The sequence below is a fragment of the Rhinichthys klamathensis genome, unplaced genomic scaffold, assembly GCF_029890125.1.
Source record: "Rhinichthys klamathensis goyatoka isolate OS25496 unplaced genomic scaffold, OSU_Roscu_1.1 h1tg000196l_1, whole genome shotgun sequence".
Lineage (NCBI taxonomy): Eukaryota > Metazoa > Chordata > Actinopteri > Cypriniformes > Leuciscidae > Rhinichthys > Rhinichthys klamathensis.
The window spans coordinates 7,755,501-7,779,610 of record NW_026606722.1 but is presented as its reverse complement, the minus strand read 5'-3'; the positions used below and the strand labels follow the sequence as shown (position 1 = coordinate 7,779,610).

The window sequence follows — 24,110 nt, the reverse complement described above, 5'->3', positions numbered from 1 at the left end:
TCATTAATTAGGCTACAGTGATATTAAATCATATTTTTGTGTTAAAAAAAGTAATTTCGATTTTATTAGATTTTTTTGTGAACAGGCTATTTAATAGCTTGCAGTTAAATCTAAACTAAAACAGTTACTCTCTAAAAAAAATGCTGGGTTGTTTTAACCCAATTTTGGGTCAAATATGGACAAACCCAGACGGGTTTATATTGGGTTATATTTTCAATCCAACGTTTGGGGTTGTCCATATTTTACCCAAAATTGTGTCGAAACAAAACTAAATGGTAAGCAAAAAAATATATATATAAATAGTTATATAGGCTATATATATATTACTTTTTTTAACAATTAGGTTAACTATATATATATATAGTTAACCTAATTGTTAAAAAAAAGTAATAAATACGGATTAAAACAGCCTTCCTCCTTTTTCTTAATGCATAACTGGGGTTTTATTGTTTTCAGTTGTTTACTTAAACCCTATAATGATGCTTTGAATCTTTATTTGGATGACAGAATTCACTATTGCAATAAACAAAAGACGAACATGTGACGGTCGACTTGCCCCAATCTCCCTCCCCGCATCTTATCTTAAGTTTTAAATTATTTTAAAACTTTCACAATTTCGATGTTTAAAATGAAATGCAAATCTCAAATCTTTAATCTCATGCAAACCTGTGAAAATGTCTTCGTCGTAAATTATGCAATGTTGCCATTCAACATCCGACAATTATTAGTGAGAAATGTGTTGCAATGTGTCTATCGTTCCTTCCTCACGATAGACAATTAACTCTTATTTAAATGCTTGGGTATATATGCCTACAATGATGTAAATAAGAATCATAATAATAATGTAGGCGATTATTATAATTATGCGATATTTAATTTTTTACAATAGGCCTAGTTAGGCTACATAAAAAGTGACGAAATTCTAAATGCATCCGCTGTTTTTATATTCGTTAGCCTATTGAATTTGGGATGTTATTGGATGTTAATAGTTATTGAATTTCCATAAATACACGTGGGATATTAGTAACAAATGTTTATTTACATTTTCAGTGCAAATACTTACAGACAAAATATAATACAATCAAGTCTTAATTCATGAACATTCGATTCCAAAATCGTCATAAAAAAGACGAGCGATTCGGTTAAAGCAGAGCGATGCTTTCCTTCCTCGGGGATCACGAAGGGCCTGTTTCACGATGGAAGACATGATGAACCGATGGCTCGAGAAGGCCTGCGTGTGTGTGTGTGTGTGCTGTATTTGATGTCTCTGTCCCGTCAGACGCTGTGTGTTTGAGGTGTTCACATCAGATGACTCGGTTCCGGCAGTACTCGTGTGTTTGAGGTGTTCACTTCAGATGACTCGGTTCCGGCAGTATACTCGTGTGTTTGTGGTGTTCACATCAGATGACTCGGTTCCGGCAGTACTCGTGTGTTTAAGGTGTTCACTTCAGATGACTCGGTTCTGGCAGGTTCGTGTGTTTGTTCACTTCAGATGACTCGGTTCCGGCAGGACTCGTGTGGCTGGACTCGGTTCTGTCGTGGAGTGTGTGCTGGTTGTGTCCTGCGTGCTGACAGTCGGAGCTCCGGGAATAATCACACTGGCTTTGTTGAGGTCAGAAATGTCCACGTCGCTTTTGTCCTCCGTATTGTCTTCGAATTCGGACTCGCTCGGTTCGCTTTCGCACTCGGAGTCGTCGCGCTCTTTCTGCTCGGTCTCGGTGGATTTATCCGGTTCTTTCTCTTTGTCCTTCTGCGCCTGCGCTTCTTTGGAATGCCTCCATTTCATCCGCCGGTTCTGGAACCAAACTTTTACCTAAAACAAGGTTATAATAATTATTAGGCTATACTAGAATATTTAATGTATGGATTTATGTCACCTTCATTTATAAGCGCTTTTAACAATATTGTTTCAAAGCAGCTTTACAGTGATAATAGGAAATTAAAGTAACAGAGATTGTTTTGGCTTTACAGCAGCTCTAGAATAAAGTTATTGTGCAGATAAAGTTAATGTATTTATTTTAATACAATTTATACACTCTAAAAATGATGGGTTGTTTTAACCCATGTTTGGATCAAATATTAATTGGCTAATATTTTTGGTTCATATTTTTAAGTTAAAATTTTAAACCCAATAATGTCCAAGCATGGGTTGAAACAACCCAGCATTTTTTTAATGTATGTAGCCTATTATTATTATTATTATTATTATTATTATTATTATTATTTATTGTATGCAGTTTTGATGTTTTTGTGATTAAAGATCAACGTGCATTATTAATTGCATTTACATCTATAGGCTACACAATTATAGCTAACACAAAATGCATGCACAAACCATAAATCAAAAGGTTTTGATCGAAATGCCGAGTGAAATTAGGCTACTTTTTTAAAGGCAGAGATTCAGACAGTTTCCAAACATTACTGGAAAGTTTTGAAACTCTTATCGCATTCCTCATGCTGTTTGTCGTGTCATTTCCGATATAAAACAAGACAGAAACTCTTGCCCAATGTCTTAAATTAGGCTGTTTTGAAATGAAACGACTGCAATATCCTCTATTTGCAATAATTCGTTATAATTGACTTTCATTTCTGTAGAAATGTGTGTGTCGCAATGCTGCAGTTTTTCCACGAGCACTCCAGATGGCCCGTGCCGTCTCAAGTTAATTTCATTATGCCAGTATCGTATCATAAATTTCAAATAACGTTATTTAAAAAAAAAAAAATGTTTATTTATTTATTAGTAGCCTAGTCAACATTTGAAGTGGATCAAAAAAGTTGTCCTAGAACGGGTATTGTTCAAAATGCATGTATAACTTTGATGAACGGTTTTGATCCACTTCATTGTTGGCTACTGTATATATAAATGTGATTATTATTAATAATGGAGGATCACCTGTGCGTCGGTGAGGCCCAGCATCGCCGCCAGTTGTTTTCTGTCCGGTTTCGTGACGTACTTCTGGATCTCGAAGCGCTTCTCCAGGCCTTTCCTCTGCAGGTTGGAGAACACGGCTCTGGACCAGGATCTTTTCCTCTTGTAGGTCTGTGGCATTGTGTCTTTGGAAAGCACTGCATACGGCCCTGTTTGAGGCAAAAACACGCGCCATTAGAACACACGGGCATTTCAATGCAATTTAGACAAACGCATCATGCGATGGCTTTATAACTGACCAGAGTGCGTGTTATTGAATCATATGTGCATGTGCGAAATAACCACCGCATTCACATGCATTCAGAGCAAAAGAAGACACTGCAGGGATTAAAGTTTCATCCCTCTTTAGGGCTCAGCTGGGATGTGATGTCTACACTACCTGGGAAGGAGTCCTGAAACTGATGTTGCCCTGATTGTCTGCTTATTGAACCCATCATGGAGGAGGTTTCGTCTATGGACGCGAAGTACGGGCTGGCAGACACATGGACTGCTGACTGCCGATTCAGACTAACAATCGATGTGAGATCTGTTCCAGAACGACAAAAACCAAACAATTCAACTAATTCCAATTGTATTAATTGCATAAACAGGGCCATAACCGCCACAGATATTAGGATGGACGCGTCTAAAGCAGGACCATTTTGCGGCTCACTATATGATTATAACTATATTCTAAATTAATCTAATTGTTCTGTCCTCTTGTCATAAGTGAGGTGTGATGTGATACACTCACAAAAAAAAAAAACTGATTCATAAAAACACTCTTACCTCTCAACGATGGCGCATCTTTTGCCTTCGGCTCGAAGTCTGTGGATAATATCCGATCAATCCCGAACTTGAGGTCTTTGCTGGACGGCGGGGGCGCGGAATGCGCGTGCATGGGGGATCTGGACACTGATGTCAAGTGTATTCCGTGCCGGTGATACGCGCGCGCGTCTGGAGTGACCGGGGACGGGCGCAGGGGAGACCCGGACGCGCGCGCCCCAATATGAGCCATAAGCGAAGACGAACCGGGGATATTTTCCGCATCTCCGACGTGCAGAATATCAGCAATGCAGAACGAGGGCTTTTTCATGCTATCCACCCCAAAACCACCCGAACAGTACGCGGTCCAAAGGCTAAAGTTCGATGCGTAAAACGGGTTGAGTCCCGTCGTGTACATCCCGGCAGGAGAAGCCAAACCTTCCTGACAGAGAAGCTCATGCGCAGTCGAGTTTAAAGAGTTGAACTCTCTCGCGCGTTCCTCCTCGAGTATGAAACTCCACACAGGAGTCCGAGCAGCTCTAGCAGGAGTTCTGTTATTGATTGGCTCTCTCTGAGCCAATGGAAGTTGACAGACGTGTTCGACACGCCCCACAGAATATGAGTTTGACCGAGAGCACGTCCATTAAAAACCAACGCATTTATGAATGCGCAAAACATGCAACCATTGGAATTAAATTGCAATACTGGATATTGCACGTGAAGATGTAGGCCTATTTATAATGCAACGATTTATTATATGCAAATAAATACTTCAGTTCCTGGTTATATTAGCAAATAAGTTTTAGTTTACATGGGATGCATAATATACAGTATATGCATGCAGAAAGAGAGAGCGAGATCAAGATTGTTTTTTAATGTTGCACAGTTGTATAATAATGTTATGATTTTAGAAACACATTAAAGATAACTAATATAATGTTATAGGTTATAAATCATGCATTCAAATCAATATCGAGTTTTGCATGCATTCGCAACAGTTCTGACCACGTTTTTGTATTATTATTTTTTTATTATAAATATGCAAACAACAAACTCTGAAACTCGAATGCTCCACAGTCTGCAGTCTCCTTCTTGTGAGTGTGTTCTGTTCTGGGAGTTTCTCGACGCAACTCATCCTGTTTTTGATGAGCTGTGATTCAGGCTAAATGAGCGGATATTCCTGCTAGATTTAGGCCAGAAATAGAAGATGCTTTAGTATTTAAGGATACAGCAGAGGACCCTTATTTCCTCCGGCTCGCAGAGGTGGAACTCTATAATGACTGTTAGCACTTCCTTTTTTCAATATTTGTGCAACTTTATCTCAACTCGCAAGTCGCGCGGTGACGCAAATCCGTCCTTATGCTTATAATAAACAGAGGAAATCTATTCTCCGCTCAAACGAAAACACAATTAACTTCAGAGGCGATACTTCATACATATGTACAAGTTCAGCCCATGACAACCATCTATTACTGTGCCAAAATTAAAGCGCTTTTCAAATGCTGTTTATAGTGGGAAAACAAAAAACAGATAAAACAATTATTAGTAGGCTATTAAATTTGTTTTATATATAGCCTATTAATCGCATCTAACATACAAGTTTGTAAATATAATATAAATAATAGGGTCTCTCTCTCTCTCTCTCTCTCTCTCTCTCTCTCTCTCTCTATCTCTATATATATATATATATATATATAATTACATTTTTTGTGTGTGTGTGTACACATTTTCACATACACACACGCATATATTATATAAACAAAAAAACTATATAATTATATTATTATTTATATAATTGGGCCTATGAAAATGCATATGCGAAACTATTTCTAGCAGGCATCAGATGATGGTCGGTATGTTGCCCTGTCATATGTTTATGGTCATTAATGATAGCAGATGAGTTTTTCCCCATGCTGTAATGTTAGAATATCTCTCTCCCTCTGGTGTTGTTCATGATCCCGGAAAGGTCGATGACCCCGACTGCCTCCTATCACGGTGTTTTCGAATGACTCCATTCCGGTTTAAATTTAGAGATGAAATGTAGCGCTTTGCTCTCGATCAAGCAGTCAAAACAATCCAGGGAAGAGGATGCGGAAGACGCGCCGCATGCGTGTGAACGCGCGCGTTATTTCAGGTGCCGGCGTCTTGAACCCTGAGAGTCACGAGCGAGATCATAAAACCTGAGCGGGCATCTTCTCACCTACTGTATCACTCAACCAACGCTTATGCAATCTAACCAAGAGTAGCAGAAAATCAGAATCACATTTCAAATGTAGCCTAATTTTACTAAACCACGACTAATAATATTTAGTATTTATGCATAATTTAATTCAAACATTATTTTTCTTAAAAGACTAAAAAGGGTTGAAGATGCATGTTCTGAGAGAAGCATTTGTTTTTCGAAATTGAATGTTTTTAACATTAAAATTAATCTAAAATCCTTAATTTTTTTAGATCATAATGTACATTTATTGTACTTGCAATAGCATTTTCTGTTTTTGTATTTTGAAAAGAAAATTATACACGCTTTCCCCCCCCAAGATTTACGCATTTTAATTAATAGTAAAATTCCATCAAATTGAATTGAATAATCCTTAGGCTACATATTATTCATATTAAGAATTACAAATTTACATGTGTAAAAAAATAACGATCTTAAAACATTTTGTATAAATCTTAAACTTAAATGTAAACAAATTTTATGATGTTTATTTTATTTGTGAATACGAATGACATAACATGGTCCATTCCCTTGTTTCAATTAAGATTTATACAAAATGTTTTAATAAGTTCATTTTTTTACTCCTTTAAAATTATTCATTCATAATATTTAAGTATTCAATACAATTAGATGGAATTTTACTATTAATTGAATTGCGTAAATCTTGAAAAAAGGCTAACATTTTTTGAGTGTATGATTCTTTGAGATTAATTCTTAACTTTTATAAAATTTGCAGAATGTAATTTATTAGACATATTTGCTTCCCCCCCTTTTTTTTTTTTAAAGCTTTCTAAAAAAAATACGAGTGGCTATATTAGTTCTGTAAACAAAAAACTGCAAATTGAGTTTAATATAAATGAAATAATATCGTGCTCGGGTCAAGAGATTCAGGATGAAAGTTTCGGTCTATACGGAAGAAAACAGGTTCAACCCAGAGCTTCCGGATATCTTTATTGTCCATATCCATATCTGCATTCCTATCTATATCTACGCCTGTATTGTGATAAATATATCCGTGTTGAAAGCACACAGTCATCTGCTGTAGTCATTTAAACCAGCGATTCAACACCAGAAATCATCCCGTTCTCATCGCTGTAACATTTCTCTGCACGTCTGTCGTGGTTAGATAAAACATTATCGGCTACTTGCCTTAATCACTTTAGTGATTTGATCTGGGAATAGGAACTTTCTTCCTGATAACATCATATACTGGTCTTTTGGGAATGACTTTATTTCTGGACCCCCCATCAGGAGCATCTGTCTGTCAGCAGTGACAGGGCCCGTCATGCCGGAAACATTAAGACATTAGTAAAATATCATAATCGTTAAATGCCGATCCTGGGAAAGTTTGGGGACCTTGTGGAATTGGTTTGTTTTTCCCAAATTCCCCCTGGTTGATGCAATCACTGTCCTGAGAGTTCAATGGCGATCTAGCCAGCTCTCTGCGGTTCATTTGGGGGATTTGACAGCCTCGGGAAACATTTGTCACGGATTATTAATTGCTTTTTTAAACGCACCCTTGACAGAATGGAAATCATTCGGTAGCCTATAATATTAGTGAAGCAGCGCATAAAAATATAGGCTAGAAGTCAACTATCACAAACTAATTTCTGTTCACCGGATAATGTTTCATATATAGCCTACATTTCAGAAAAGGAAAGGTCGTGCAAATACAGTCCTAAACGCTTTATTAAGGAAATTCATTGAGTGTCATAGAAGATCGCGAATGACGTAGTTGATCTTTAATGATGGTCAACAGGTGTTATAGCACCTTATCAAAACCATAAGTAGGCCTATTTGATTTTTTATACATAGTTTAACCAAGTCCAGCCTACTAATACTTGAGCAGTGTGCGAGCGAATAGGCTAGCTACTTTAGTGACTTTAAATTTCGTCTCGCGAATCATTTTTGTGAGTTAGCGAAACATCAACTAAAAATATTTAAAATCTTAATGTTTTAAAAAATCATGTACATGTCCAATAGCCTACTTTTTTTTCTTTAATAGGCCTATAAATAGGCTAATATAAAAGCGCTCAAACGGCCTCCGGTTTCACGCAAACGCGATTTCGCGAATTTCGTGTTAGTGATATTCACTGCTCTCTGAATAAAAGTGCCGTATAGCCTACATTTTTCTCTCTCCATATTTATTAATATAGCTATATAAAGGCTATATATAGGCTTATATTTTTTTCTTCCTCATATATGCGTTTCCACACACGGCCTTTCACGCAAACGCGACATAGAGTTAGCGATAGGCCTATTTAATAGGATAAGAGCGCCGTAAAAAATATATCTCTTTATAGTAATATAAACATATAGGCTATATTTTTTCTTTACATTTCCTCACGTGCATGTACTATATAATGAATATAAATGCATTTAGGAAGGAAAATGATGCTCATTCTGCTTCAGTGAGGATGTTTTTCTAGACACAAAGCGAAGACAAAACAGACATTTTAGAGACACAATAACTACAATCTGCTCTTTATTAAAACGCCTAATGGTTTTTTAACCCATGCCAGTAGAGCAGGATGTCCACTATGATACAATTTAATGATATCAATGAAATGAACGCACAATATTTACTCTAAATCAAGCAAAGCAGTTATGATAGTGCAACGATAAGGCTGTCAGTAGATTTTTATTATCGTCGATGCTAATAGGCTTAAGATGCCCCTTAAAACCCTTGAGTTTACATGAGCAGCGCAGACTGAAGTGTCTTTGGCCTTTTGTTTGTAAAGGAATCCAGTTACTCCTCTTGGCCAATATACGCGGGGTTAAATCAAAAGCTCCATGTTAAATAACAGCGAGACTAATGGAAACGCGGAAAGGTCATAACAAACCATTACAGTCCAGTCGAAGATCCACCCCACAGAGCTCCTGCTGGCCCGATTAGGGCCCTTAATGCTCTGCAGTGATCGATTGTGCACTTGTTTACTGAAAGTCATCGCTCTTGAAAGAAGCCAGATGGAAATAAGCCTGCGTTCATGATCGGCGTGATGAATTACTGCAATAACGCCACGTTTAATGGAAGGAACGCGCGCGACGTATTATTAGCTACATATTATAAAGATGAAGTGATATTTCCAATTACCCTTCCTCTGATTAAATATACGAATCAACAAATGAGCCTAAGTGTGCAAAATCTAAAATGCCTAAAATAAACGTACAATAAAATTCAATTCAACACATTTTTATGCAAGAAAACGATTAATAAAAACGTTTGACTCTATAAGTCTAATGCACTGATTTTATTCCATATACATATTTATGATCATTTAGCAAATTATATAAAACAATGTCAAGTCACATATTTCCAGAATAATGTAAGGACATTTCGGTTTTTTTAACGTACAATTATAGCCTAATGATTTCATAGGCATGCATAATAAAGTATTTAATGTAAAAAATGTAATGTAACTGTATTACTAGAGTCTTGCCGTAGTTTAGAAGATGCATTTTGCTTTATTTTTTAATCGTCCTCGGATGAATTGCTTTATCAAAGCAATAATTTAAGTATGCATATTCAGAGAAATGTTGGCATTGCATTAACTGTGAGAAGTGTGTGTGCATGTCAAAGCTCAAGCTGATGCTGCTCTCTAGTGGTGAAGTCGAGCTTCAGACCCTCATGGCTTCACACACTAATCAATGTTCAAGACGAATTCATGGCTTTTGCTTGGTGAACATTGTCAGACATCATCTGACTGCTGTGTAACTGGAATCAGCCTGGCCTGTTCTAATAGATTTGAAAGTGTCCAGATTTGACCCGTCTCGTTTCCCAGTGCAGAAGTGTGTCTGGGGAGCCACTCAGTGTAGAATCCAAACACATTTGGCAGCAATAGTCCATATTTCATCATTGTTTACTGCATATTCATTCCTGCAATCCCCCAATGTGACAAGAGTCAGCTGTTAGAATACTTCCTTATAAATGTCATCCGGAGAGCTTCTGGTTGAAGACTGCAGTGTCACTGACTCCGAAACACACATTTCTTTAAACAACATAATTAGGATTACACAAAATGAGCATGATTTCCTCCAGACTGAAGCTATAGTTTCTCCCTAGAGGTCACTATTGCTATCAGAAGATGAGATCAGAAAATGATATTTTTTACATTTTAAATGAAAATCTTGATTTATTTGTGATGATAAAGAAGTGCAGCTGGAATGCTGGGTAACAAGTCGCTTCTGACAACAACTAATAAACATCAAATAAAATCCACACACGAAAAACAGACGTACTGTAATAAAAACCATGATCATTTTCTGTGCAAAAATGCATTCTAAGTTCAAATATTTTGAGATGTACAAACGCATTGTTGATAATGTGATCAAGTATGAAAGCTTATTTCCATCTTGGAATAAAAGCTCTACAACCATTGGGCCTTAAAGTGTAAATTGCAGGTAAAATTTTTCACGAAGATAATGCAATGTGCTTACTAAACATAAAGATAAGAACCGCCCACCATTGTTTTTTTATGTTTTTTATACCAAAATGCTGAATATAATATGAAAAGTTGGTGCGTTTTACAGTGGTTTTAAGCACGCTCCCTCCCTTCCACTGGGCTGGGCGTGACGTCATAAAAGGTACTCCTTTTACTGTCTATGCTCCAGGCCTGGAGTTACGTTATATTGGAGACCTAGCTTGCAAAAATTGTTTACTATTGTGTTTGTGCGGGATGTACGAATACATCAAAAACTGGGGAGAGGCTCCACAAGTTCCCCAAGGACAAACGGCTGATTCGTGCCTGTAAGTGTTAGCATAACTGACCCGAGGTAGAGCTTAGATCGGGCCCAAAAAAATCAAGCAAGACCCTACCCGAGCCCGCTGTGTCCGAGCCCGGTCCGGCCCTACCCGACAAATTAACTGTAATTATGAGCCCGGTTTAAACCCGACTATTTTTTAATACGTGGGTCGTTATAACTGACGTTCTCAACTACTTTCTATATTACTTTCTCCCGCCCGCAACATTTAGGCTATGCTCCCTTTCGAGAGGTCTCTCCTATTGCGTAAGTAGCTTACGCTATGGGAAAACTCCTTTTCTCGAGAAATATTAAAGTCTTTATGTAAAACGCATTGCAGCTGCACAGCATACAGCAGTGAGCGAGGCAGCTCGGTCATTGGCTGTGCTGCGGCAACTGCACGAACCTATGACGGGGCGACTCTGAACACGCTTCCAATGAGCGTGCTTCAAGCCCGCCAAGATGGGCGTAGCCAAGGGCTATATATTGGGTGCCCCGTCGTCTAAGTTCTTTAGATTTAATCTCCTTCAGCAAAGACCATTCTCTTCGCTGGATCCTCCGGATTTTTGGAGTCTTTTCGCCGCCGCCGTCGACAAGCCTACAGCAGGACTGCTACGAAGACGCAGGCGCCTTCAGCCGCCTTCGAACGCCTTCAGCCGCCTTCGAACGCCTTCAGCCGCCTTCGAACGCCTTCTGCTAAGCCATCCGGCGCGCATCACCTCTTATCCTTTGCAAGCTAATCAAGTGTTCGCTCCCGCGACACTTTTTCTAAAAGAGCAAATTAAGGTGTTGTTTCAAATGCCTTCCTGCGCCTCGTGTCGAGGCCTTCTTCCGGACGGGGATCGTCACATTATCTGCACTCGCTGCCTGGGTCCGGACCATGCAGAGGCTGCCCTTACTCGAGGCGGATGCCCCGAGTGTGACTCCCTGGGCCTCACCGAGCTGCGCGCTCTCTTCGCCGCTTTCGCCGCGAAAGAGCCTACCACCACTGTGCTACCGTCCCCTCTAGTTGAGCCACGCAAGAAGCAGCGCCGCTCACAGAGGCCGCCAGAGCACGCGGATTGTAGTGACGTCACGCCAGGCCAATCCCCGCGTGCTTCACCACCACCCGAGGACTCCCCGCCGCCAGTTAGGTTCACGTAGGCGGACCAGCACCCCTCCAGCAGAGCGATGGGTCTCGTCTCGTTTGGCGCGTCAGGGGATGACGACGAAAAGGATGACAGCCTTTCCTTTGATGCTGCATCCGACGACTGGCCGGGCTCGTCCTTCGACCCCGCGCCATCGACGTTAGCGGGCACGAGTGTGGGCTCCAGCATGGACTCGGAGATCGTCCGCATCCTGTCCAAGGCCGTGGAAGACCTCGGGCTCGATTGGTCTTCCACGGAAGAACCCGGCCGCAGCCGACTGGATGAGTGGTTCCTGCAGGGGCGCCGGCAGGCCCCTCGGCAAAGGCCCTCCCCTTTCTTCCCGGGAAGTTCACGACGAACTCACGAAGTCGTGGAAAGCCCCTCACTCCGCTCGCCTGAAGCCTTCTTTCTCTTCGTCGCTCTCCTCTGTGGACGGCGCGAAAGAAAGAGGCTACGAGGGAACTCCGCCCCTCGAGGAGGCTGTGGCCATCACCTGTGCCCACCCTCCACCGCTGGATGGAAAGCCAAAGCTTCTCATCCCTCGAAGCCCTGCCGATCTACCTCAGCTCTCGCCGGTCGCGCATACGCAGCCGCCGGCCAAGCTGCGTCAGCGCTTCACTCCATGGCTGTCCTCCAAGTTTTTCAAGCCAAACTTCTCCGCACCATGGACGAGTCTGGACCTGATCCTGAGGCGTTCAAGGACCTGCGCAGCACCACCGACATAGCCCTGCGAGCCACAAAAGCCACCGCCCAATCCATTGGCCGTGCCATGGCTAACCTGACTGTCCTTGAGCGCCATCTGTGGCTGACGTTTACAGAGATGAAGGATGCAGATAAGGCGTCGTTCCTCGACGCGCCTATCTCCCAAAGCGGCCTGTTCGGACCAGCGGTGAAAGAGTTCGCTGAGCGCTTCACCGAAGCCCGTAAGGATTCGCAGGCTATGCGTCACTTCCTGCCCAAGCGCTCCAGCTCATCGCAGAGCCGCCAAAAGCCGCCTCAGCAGCAGCGAGTCAAGACGGCACCTCCCGTCTCTCAGCCCAGACCTGAAACTGACTTCCGACGCCGCTCGCGCTCCGCCAACAGGAAGCAACCGCCCGAGCGACGGGGACCTCGGCCCAAGATTGTGCTGAACCCGGAGCCTCGTAAGTCTTCCTAGCTATAGGGAGAAAAAGAGAGAGCGCGTGTCTCGCAAAAGCCGGATCACTCTCTCCAAAATGTTTAAAGCATTACCCAGTCCCCTTACAGGCGGCTGGAAATGTCTGTACAGCAGCCAATGGGCCAGCCGCACAGCTCGCTCACCTGCAAGCAAACGCCGTTTTAACGGCGACACACAGAGATCACATAAAGAGCCATTTTCTGTCTGTACAGCAGCCAATGGGCCAGCCGCACAGCTCGCTCACCTGCAAGCAAACGCCATTTTAACGGCGACACACAGAGATCACATAAAGAGCCATTTTCTGCCTGTGTCATTAAGGGGTCACGTGTCCACACTAAAGTGCGCATTCCCACATATCAAAACTGTCAAAGCAGTGCCAAATGCTTCCCCAGCTCAGGCTGGACGCCCCATAAATGTAGATCGTGTGCCCACTGTCATGTATGCACCACTACACATAAGCACTGTTCCCACAATTATAAACACTTCCCCAGTAAAAGCGGGAAATTCTATCAAGGTAACGCGTGTGCCCGCTGTCATGCACACACCCCTACTCACAAACACTGTTTACATGGCCAAAAACCTCCCGCCATGAGCGGGAAGTTTTATGAAAGTGGCGCGCGTGCCTACCACAGTCTATGCACCCCCACCCATAAGCACTGTCCATACAGTCTTAAACATTTCTCCAGCTCACGCTGTGAGCATTACAGATGTGGCGAGCGTGCCTGTCATCTCACATGCACCCCTGCACTCGGCACTCAACAAAGCTACTCAGCGCGTGCTCGCGCCTCTGAGAGCTGTAAGCTCAGTGTTAGCACAGGGCGATTCGCCGGCGGGAGCCATACGTCACTGTGACACGCCCCCAGCCAGCATTCAGCCCATATCTGTGCGAGCGAAAGCTTGGGAAAATATCCCCGACATGCCGAAATGGGTTTTGAACATAATAAAACACGGTTACTCGCTTCAATTCGCTCGCAGACCACCCCGCTTCTCAGCGGTGGTCGAGACGAAAGTGAGAAAAGATGTTTCACATGTTCTACGCACCGAGGTGCTCAAACTGATAGAAAAGGGCGCTATAGAAACGGTTCCTCCCTCTATGAGCGAGGCGGGTTTTTAACAGCCGCTATTTTCTCGTCCCGAAGAAGGATGGTGGTCTCCGCCCCATCCTAGATCTCAGACATCTGAACAAAGCTTTAATGATTCGCTCGTTCAGAATGTTAACAACCAAACATATCCTCGCGCAAGTTCGCCCGGGGGATTGGTTTCTATCAGTGGATCTGAAAGACGCTTACTTTCACATTCCGATAGCGCCTCATCACAGGCCATTTCTGAGATTCGCTTTCGAGGGACAGTCATACCAGTACACAGTACTACCATTCGGCCTATCACTGGCACCCCGTACATTCACGAAATGTATGGATGCAGCACTTTCCCCCCTGAGACAGCGGGGAGTGCGAATACTGAATTATCTCGACGATTGGCTAGTCCTAGCACAATCAGAGAGTCAGTTAATGACACACAGGTCTTGGATTATCAGCCATCTAGAATGCCTGGGTCTAAGAATAAATTTTGCAAAGAGCATGCTATCCCCCAGCCAGAATATTTCTTTTCTGGGAATAGTGCTAGACTCAGTGCAGATGACGGCGCGCCTCTCATCAGGGCGTGCGCTCACTATTCGGCGCCTTGCAACATCGTTCAGAGCGGGCGCGCGCGCCCCCGTCAAGCGATTTCAAAGGATTCTCATGTTCTCGGCATCAGCTGTACTCCAGCTAGGATTGTTGCACATGCGTCCTCTCCAACGCTGGCTCAAAAACTGTGTCCCCACTCACGCGTGGCGCTCGGGCCACTTTTTAATCAGAGCGAATCACGGCTGCATAAAAGCCCTGACGCCCTGGAAAGCTGTTCGACTGGTATCAGTCCGGTGTGAGTTTGGGCGTGAACACAAGGAGAAAAATGATCACGACAGATGCCTCCAAAATAGGTTGGGGGGCCCCTTTACGAGGGCAGGCCTGTCTCCGGCTTGTGGTCAAACCCGGAGAAGCGCCTACATATAAACTGTCTGGAATTGAAAGCGGTCGCTTTGGCTCTCAGAGCCCTGCTTCTGTACCTGAAAGACGAGCACGTCCTGGTCCGAACGGACAACATGACGGTAGTCTCATATATAAATCGCCAGGGTGGACTCAGGTCGAGCTCCCTGCACTCGATGGCCAGGGAACTCATCCTATGGTCCCAGTGCAACCTGCGCTCGCTGAGAGCAGTGCATGTGCCAGGTGTCCTGAACCAGGGAGCGGACATGCTGTCCAGAGACAAAGTTCTCCCAGGAGAATGGTCTCTCCACCCCCTGACGATTCAGTGGTTATGGCAAACCTTTGGCAGAGCAGAGGTCGACCTCTTTGCCTCCAAGGAAAATGCGCACTGCCCTCTCTTCTTTTCAAAGAGCACAGACGCGCTCCCCCAAATCTGGCCGAGCCGCCCATTGTATGCCTTCCCCCCGATCGCGATGCTACCTCAGGTCATAAGTCGGATCAAGGAGGGGAAATGTGCAGTGCTCCTGGTAGCCCCACTCTGGAAGAACCAGACGTGGTTTCCAGAACTGAAGCAGATGATGCAATCTGCCCCACACACGATCCTGTAGAAGGACGCACACTAGGAAAAAACTACCTAGTTGTTCGTTTCCTGAGAGGCGCCAGGAGGATAAATCCCCCACGCCCCCCCTCAGTGCGGATCTGGGACCTGGCCACGGTCCTGGACGTACTCGAGTGCCCCGTTCGAACCTCTCGGAACTGTGCACCTTAAACAGCTCTCGCTCAAAACTGCTCTCTTGCTGGCTCTCGCTTCAGTCAAGAGAGTGGGCGACCTGCACGCGCTGTCATCAAGGGCTGCCTGCCTGGAATTTGGACCTAACGACAGCAGAGTTGTCCTTAAGCCAAAACACGGGTATATTCCTAAGGTGCTCTCTACACCCTTCAGAGCACAGGTGATATCTCTGGCCGCGCTATCGTCTCCAGCAGACGAAAGCGACGCTAATTTACTCTGCCCAGTCAGGGCACTCAGAGTATATTTGGAACGTTCTGCCCTGTTCAGACAGACAGAGCAATTATTTGTATGCTTTGGCGGCCGCACCAAAGGTCTCGCTGTTTCAAAGCAGAGAATATCGCGCTGGATAGTTGATGCTATAGCGCTGGCTTATGAAGCCAAGGGCCTTCAGTGCCCCTTGGGCATCAGAGCTCACTCTACGAGAGGCATGGCCTCCTCGTGGGCGTGGTCGAGTGGGATACCCATTCAAGATATTTGTGCGGCAGCAGGCTGGGCCTCACCGTCAACATTTATCAGGTTTTATAACCTACAGGTCCCCTCATTGCATTCCAACATACTGTCGGTCTAACTATGTATAGGCTGGAGTGTGTTTATGCTGAGCATTATCTCCTCCCTTATAGGGTCCGTCTCTGACTGACTTAGAGGGTTTTTTATGCATATCAGAACATAAAAATGTGCTTGTGTGTTTTTCCACTGGACGCCCATTGGGCCGTTCTACATTGTCCCTTATAAAGCCCGCCTTCGGCCGGCTCGTTGGATAATTACTTTGCTTAAAGGCTCAGGCATCTGCCTCTGGCTTAATAGAGCGAAGTCAGCACGCACGGCGTTTTACATGGTGTTCCCATAGCGTAAGCTACTTACGCAATAGGAGAGACCTCTCGAAAGGGAACGACTCGGTTACTAATGTAACCTCGGTTCCCTGAGAGGAGGGAACGAGTATTGCGTAAGCTGCCGTGCTTGCGCTTGGTCAGTTCGCTTCAGTCGATTGAACCTTAAGAACTCAGACGACGGGGCGCCCAATATATAGCCCTTGTCCACGCCCATCTTGGCGGGCTCGAAGCACGCTCATTGGAAGCGTGTTCAGAGTCGCCCCGTCAGAGGTTCGTGCAGTTGCCGCAGCACAGCCAATGACCGAGCTGCCTCGCTCACTGCTGTATGCTGTGCAGCTGCAATGCGTTTTACATAAAGACTTCAATATTTCTCGAGAAAAGGAGTTTTCCCATAGCGTAAGCTACTTACGCAATACTCGTTCCCTCCTCTCAGGGAACCGAGGTTACGTTAGTAACCGAGTCGTTTTGTCCCGCTCCCACCCGCAAAAAGACTTTTTTTCTGTACTTCCAAATACTTTCAAGTTAGCCTACGTGTCGCCACCATACACATCAGCATACATGCTCCTGACCTGATTACTGTTATAACATAAAAGCAAGCGGGCTACTGCGTGCATAGCAGGGGCGGACTGGCCATCTGGAGCACCGGGACTTTTCCCGGTGGGCCGCTGGCCAATATGGGCCGGCCCGGTACACAAATATATATAAAATTTATATATATGTAAAACAATGACGGAAATCACAATATTACATTTTCTACGCAAATGGATGAGGGAATCGATCGCGCGGGCGCGGCTGACAAGGAGTGTTTCGTGTGCATGCATGTGACTGTCCCTCCCTGTTAATTAGTTTGGTCTACTCCGTTGCGTATCTTGAAACACGCCCTCTTTAACGTCCTGGAAAAACACAACACCAAGCCGCGCAGATGAAAGCCGACTCCCTCACCTCGCATGTGTCGTGGGAAAAAAGCTTCATTTGAACACACCGAGAGAACTACAGCCGACTGTTAGCTAAAATGCGCGTTCTGCGCCTGGGTGTAAATGAAACAACTGTCTATTTCTGCAGATATATTCGTCATTCAAAAAGAGAAACCGACTCTGCCCGCTGCAGTGTGTGCTTACCGTTTTGAATCCTGCTAAAGACTTTCTTTATTCCACTCCGCTCATGTTAATATTTAAATATTCGCCAAGGAACACTCAGGTAAGAAGACATAACATTAGAACAGCCATGGATGAAAATGGGAAGAAAAGAAAAGGTGAAGATGTAAAGTTACGCGTTAAAAAATAGCATTTAGAGGTAGATGCTGTGAAATGCTTCAAATTAACAGATTATACATTTGGCGCGAAGAGTAGCAGTTCAACAGGCTCTGAAGGCTCTAGCTCCCTACCCTACTAGCGTTGTGTTACTTAAAATAAATGTTTAAATAGCATTTATTTTTGTATTGTGTTATATTTGTATGCTATAAGTGGTGTTAAAAAATATTCTGCACATTAATGGGCCAATTTGTTATGATGTGGGGATGTGGTGGTATGGTGGCCGAGAAAGCTCAACGCGTTGCAACTGAAGAAAACGCATGCAAATAGAAGAAAACGCATGCAAATAGAAAAAAACCCCGCAATCTTCATCAGTTTCACAACACCACCCAAATACAGAAACACGCTGCAAAAGGTCACAACACAAATACAGAAATGCGCCGCAAATAACACAATGGAAATCTTTCCAGGGGAACCAAATAAGTGACTAACCCGGCAGGTGCTTACAGCTTAAAATTCTACTTTATGTATTTATTTTAGTGCTGGGCAACGATTAAAAAATTTAATCGCGATTAATCGCATTGTTACACGCAAAATTGAATAATGAATTCTAAAGTAGTGTATTGCGCACTTTTGATTTAAATGTACTGCTACAAAAGTGCAATAAATGTGGTTTGCAAAAACTTTAAACAAATAAGGTGCTTTTATATCAGCAGTATTCCCTTTACACAGTATCAATAAAATATTTCTTGTAAATCTCAACTTAAACATTAACGTAATCAAATAAAATATTTAAACAAAGCTATTTGCCACTGCCAGGGCATTATCTTTTATCTAGCTTGTTAAAACGAGTCTTATTTTTTTTTTTTTCTGAACAGGTATCTTGTATCAGGTAGCAGCAGAAACAGTCTATGTAGTCAAAGGGTCATGATCACTACAGATATAAGTCGACCAACGTTACTTCTCTGATAGCAGCTTAGGTTTGGTCATGGCATGCCATGGTTTCCCACGTAAGATTACATTAAACAGAGGTAGAGGTGAAGTGGTCGAGCACAGGTGCAGCGACAAGCGGGTGCGTTCCTGTGAAACTGTTGCGGTCATGCTCGCCTCACGCACGCGCCCGCGCGTTGCCGAAGTTGAATTGTCTAACTTTTTGTACACGACGCGCAGCACAAATCATTGGAAGAGAGACTGATCCTCGGCTCGCTGTTTGTGAGTTTCCAGAATCTAAATAGTTATCAGGACATCAACAGGAGGGAATTCACATGGCAGAGCATCCCCGCTAAACTAAACGCAGGCCTATCAAAGTTATGTATAATTTTAATTTAAGTTAAAAAGGCTACAGCTGCGTAGCGCACAGAAGCCGTTGCCATGGTTACTATCCTTAGAGCGCCTGTCATTCACTCGCGGAGCGCTGTCTCCCTTTCTGTTCACCTGAGAGAACCTGCCAAAGCCTCTCCATTGCTTGTTTGAGTGGGTTATTTGCTGGCTGACCAACATCCCACCCCTCCTGTGATCATGGTTTGACTGTAGGCCTATGTGTATTCAGAGCCAGTGAGCAACGGACTTTCAAAATAATAATAAAAAAAACTCTGCGTTAACGCGCGATAAAAAAATTGTCGGCATTAATTAATAAATGCGTTAACGCGATAATAACGCGTTAACTTGCCCAGCACTAATTTATTTATTTTTGCAAAACATACCGAGATTACATTTTTATGACATACAACTTATTTACAATATACAAAATGTATTAACAATATGTTCAATGTCATCAGAATACAAATGAGAAAAGAACAATGACCTGAAAACTAAACTAAATAAATAAAAAAAGATAAAGAAGAACAAGAAGGAAAGATATTGCCCTTCGAAGGGAGTAGGGCATATAGGGAAGCTCACGAGCAATAAGCATGTCCCAGCCGGGTTCGTCACTTATTTGGTTCCCCTGGAAACATTTCCGTTGTGGTCTGTGTTATTTGCAGCGTGTTTTTGTATTTGGTTGTGTTGTGAACTTTTGCAGCGCGTTTCTGTATTTGGAGCACACGTGTGTTGTAAAACTGATGATGATGATTTTTTCTATTTGCTCGTGTTTGCTTCAGTTGCAGCGCGTTAAGCTCTCTCGGCCACCGTACGGTGGGCTGCTGTGGGCCAGAAAGTCCAGGGCCACTTTTTGGTCCCAGTCCGCCCCTGGTGCATAGTCTGGCATGACTGCGCTCAAAGTGCGCTCCGGTTTGTCTGTGGTGGGCTGGATCACTTCCGGTCACTGCTTCCGTCAATGGCACTCGCTTACTTAACCGACCGTTCAGCATAGTGTAAAAAAACACGAGTCTTTTTGATATTATAACAGGCGTTGTGCCGAATTCCGACTCGCGGACAAATCTCACGCCCCTTCGCGTGCACGCGCCTCTCACATAAATACGCGCTGAAGCGAGTTTGAATGCACTTCCTTTGCCATATGCGTTTATCGATTGATTTTTCTCACAGCAAGCACCCAGATCCTGCATGAAAGCTTTGTCTACACTTACATAAATTAACAGAAAGTGAACTAGTGTGGATAAAAGATGCAAACAAACAAAAACGTATGGCAGATCGATTAAAACTATAAACTTCGACGGGTAAAGCTACCATAATAAAGCTACCAGCTGTCAAAACATAACTGTTAATTTCACATAATTTAACTGAACGTAACTTTTGTGTGTTAAACATGTGGTTCATAAGAAAATATTGTATCACTCTCCCCATTGCACAAGAATGTCATTAAAAATAATAATATTTAACCTTTTTCATGAAGATAGGCTCATTTTATAGAACATTTTTCAGATTTTTCTTGTCGGCAAACATTTTGAGATGGGTCTGTCTGCGGACTGCAAGAGAGGGGCGTAACTTGAAGTCGGGCGTAACTTGAAGTTGGGCGTAACTTGAAGTTGTCCAAAAATCACACCGAACCACGCGATATGTCAGAACGAGATGTTGTTGGCAAGATGCACTGATAGATCAGTGGCAAGATGGCAGTTCGTTTAGAGACAACGGTAAGAATATTTTCCACAGATAACCGTTTAAAATGAAATGTGTCAGTCATTTTCATACACATTTTGGTATTGTTTCTAGAGTTGATAATCTATTAAAACTTATCGGTCCTCGTTTAAAGTTAAGTAAGCAATAGTTTTTTACGGTCTAACTGTTAAGTTATTGTTGCCTTGTCGTAATGAGTTCCTTGTTAAAACATGTTTTAATGTTGCATGAACACCCTCCCATTTCGAACTTGAGTTTAATGAGCTCGTAATTACGATTTCAGAAGTTGTAAATATCTAATTTCTGATAGCACGTGAAGGCATGTTACAAGATGGTGATCCTGCAATTTGCACCCTTGCACTCACATGCACTCGGTTCTGGAGGATAGTGAGAGAGGAATCCTTTCTGAAGGAAGCACACTTCTGCTGGCTAGACAGTAAGTTATGTCTCTTTCCTTCTGCCCTCCTCCATATTTTTAGAGGTAAAGCCCCTCTGAGCTATAGGTGAAAGTCTCCCACTCACAGCATCACTCAACTAGGACATGCAGGCTTGCCGCTTTTTACATCGCAGCAAGGGCAAAGAAAAGCATTTGGAACTTTGAGCTACTCAATCTTTGTCCCACAGATGCCAGCAACACAACACATTAGATGGCCCCTGGAGTGGTCACTTGCCATTATTAAAATGTAAATGCATGTTGTACATAGATGTTGCCTAATTTATTCTTTTCTATACCAGTATACCAGTTTCCTTTGTGATTTTTGTGCAGCTGTGGTGCTTTTGAGTGACGATTCTACATTTGTCCATTTATCTATGTCTGGGCCTAAGTTGTGATTCAAGTCAAGGTTCTAGTGCTAAAATTATTTTAATCATCATAATATATTCTACACTAGACTAATACTTTTTTGTTTTAGGCAATAAGTGTATCTTTTAATTGCTAAAAAAAAAATCTTGTGGAGGCACACCACTAATAAAATGAATACTGAAGACACACTGCTACCAGAAAATTTCGTATAAAAAAAAATAAAAAAATGCAAACATGTTTTACACATACTACTTTTGTCATCAGGTGTGGTAAACTGGAACTCCTTTTCAGAGGACCATAGGACTACAGAGTTCCCTATGGTCTCCCGTTGCATTCTATGCAATGACCTGTATAAAGACTGTGAAGGATACTGGGGATGTGGACGAAGAGGAAACCTACAAGGGTTCTACTGTGAAAATGACTTTGCAGGATACTGCAGCATGGACTGTTTTTTTTTTTTTGCGGCTGGAGGCACGGTCTGATTTTCCAGAAGTTCAGAACTTATAGGTTGTGTTTGCATAAACCCTTGTTGTCCTTCAATAAAAGTTTTTGTGATGACTGTGCTTGTAGTTAATTTGTCTCAAAGTATTATAAGATGTGTTTGACAGCGGTGCATTTAACTGTTCATTAGTGTTGTCAAAAATGAATTGTCAGCACATCAGGCATACGACATGGAAAGATGTTTAAAAATATTTATATAAAAAAACATTACATTGCAATATGGTTTCTAGCAATACATTATCAATACATTGGTGCTAATGCAGATTGCAACTTGCTTTGCTGTATACAGACAAAACAAAATAAGAATTTTGAAGATATCATCTCAGAGGTTTCTGTTATGTTAAACTCGTGCGAGAGCATAATGAAACTGTTCTGGAGGTAATTAACTGTTCTCGTTTATGTTAAACTCGTGCGAGAGCATATGAAACTGTTCTCGTTTATGTTAAACTCGTGCGAGAGCAAATGGAACTGTTGTCGCGGTAATTTGGAAGTAGGCATAACTTGAAGGGGCGTGACTAAAAGTGGGCGTAACTTCAAGGGGCGTAACTTGAAGTCTTGCTAAAGTGGGCGTAACTTGAAGGGGCGTAACTCGAAGTCTTGCAGACTGCAGACAGATACTATTACTATTGAACATTTTGGCCAAATAATGGACCATTAGGCTATACATAATTCTAAAAACAGGGTTATTTCAAATTGACAAGCATTTATTTAGGATCATTTTGGCATTTAATACCAGAACGAACATCAATAATTGTATTATAGCCTATACTCTTAAAAATAAGGTTAGTTAATAAGGTTCTTTATTGGCATCTTTGGTTCCATTAAGAACCTTTAACATTATATTGCACAAAAGGTTCAGAATCAGATTAATAACATGTTTTTCTACACTAAGAAAAAAACGGTTCTTGTATGGCATTGTTGCAATATATATATATATATATATATATATATATATATATATATATATATATATATCATAATTGCATAATACATAATACTTCAAGTCTGCTAAATGTATTTTTTAGCAGACTTGAGGCATTGTGTGTGCTATTAAAAAAAAACGTAAAAGTCTTTTACTTGTAGGCATTTCATTTCCCGATTGTTTTCTCTCTCTCTCTCTCTCTCTCTCTCTCTCTCTCTCTCTCTCTCTCTCTCTCTCTCTCTCTCTCTCTCTCTCTCTCTCTCTCTCTCTCTCTCTCTCTCTCTCTCTCTCTCTCTCTCTCTCTCTCTCTCTCTCTCTCTCTCTCTCTCTCTCTCTCTCTAACCGTGAGGACATTTGTGTGTCCATACTGCCAGGATAATGGACTGGATGAACTCAATCTACGCGATCAATGCAATGACCGTCATGCTAATGACAGTAGACGTGTGGTCAGTCAGGGTTCATAGAGTGATTCTAATATCCAATGTGTTGGATTAAACTTGCATCGCATTCATTTGAAACATTAACTAGTTCCTTTAATTTCATTCCAGTCATATTTATCTCCGCATTCTAATTTGAGAAAGTATTTTAACCACACCCTTCAGTTTGAAATGACTCAGCAGTGCTGACTGGTATACACTCAAGATTGTTGTGTGTCCTCTGGCGCCCTCTAGGTGTGTCCAGTGTGTGTGGCGACACCTCACGGTGATCCGCAGTACTACAGCCGCGACTTCGTAGCCCACCTCAACCTGCGCCACTGCTACTACATGGACGATATAACTGTAAGTCATACACGTACACAAATTAAAGAACTTTTCCCAATAAATATTTACACACACTGTCAATATTTAACTGTAATCCTTTATTTCTCTGATCCGCAGAACCTGCACCAGACCGATGAGATGAACCTTCAGTGTGCAATTCTAGCATCATGAAAAACATTTAGAGCTCATTTTCAGAAACATAACATGAACAACACTGTTCTCTGGGGTTTTTTTTCTGGACAGCATCTAAAATCAGTTTGTATACAAGATTATGGCATAATCGTGAACAACAGTTGAGAAT

The 24,110-nt window shown here is 42.4% G+C and overlaps 1 protein-coding gene across 4 annotated transcripts; it reads right to left on the bottom strand.

Moving 5' to 3' along the window:
* Positions 1 to 1,018: 1,018 nt before the first annotated feature.
* On the bottom strand, positions 1,019 to 4,189 carry hlx1 (H2.0-like homeo box 1 (Drosophila)). 4 transcript variants are annotated; one of them, XM_056262831.1, is made up of 5 exons: positions 3,698 to 4,189; positions 3,309 to 3,455; positions 2,894 to 3,078; positions 1,511 to 1,813; positions 1,019 to 1,422 (listed from the first exon to the last, which is right to left on the bottom strand). In XM_056262831.1, the coding sequence occupies exons 1-5, from the start codon at positions 4,089 to 4,091 to the stop codon at positions 1,396 to 1,398; spliced, it is 1,056 nt and encodes a 351-aa protein (XP_056118806.1). In that variant the 5' UTR covers positions 4,092 to 4,189; the 3' UTR covers positions 1,019 to 1,395. The 4 variants fall into 4 exon arrangements, with proteins under 4 accessions (XP_056118806.1, XP_056118805.1, XP_056118804.1 ...); XM_056262830.1 differs by having other exon boundaries at positions 1,019 to 1,297; positions 1,439 to 1,813; positions 3,698 to 4,188; XM_056262829.1 differs by having other exon boundaries at positions 1,019 to 1,813; positions 3,698 to 4,188.
* Between the last annotated feature and the right edge of the window lie 19,921 nt (positions 4,190 to 24,110).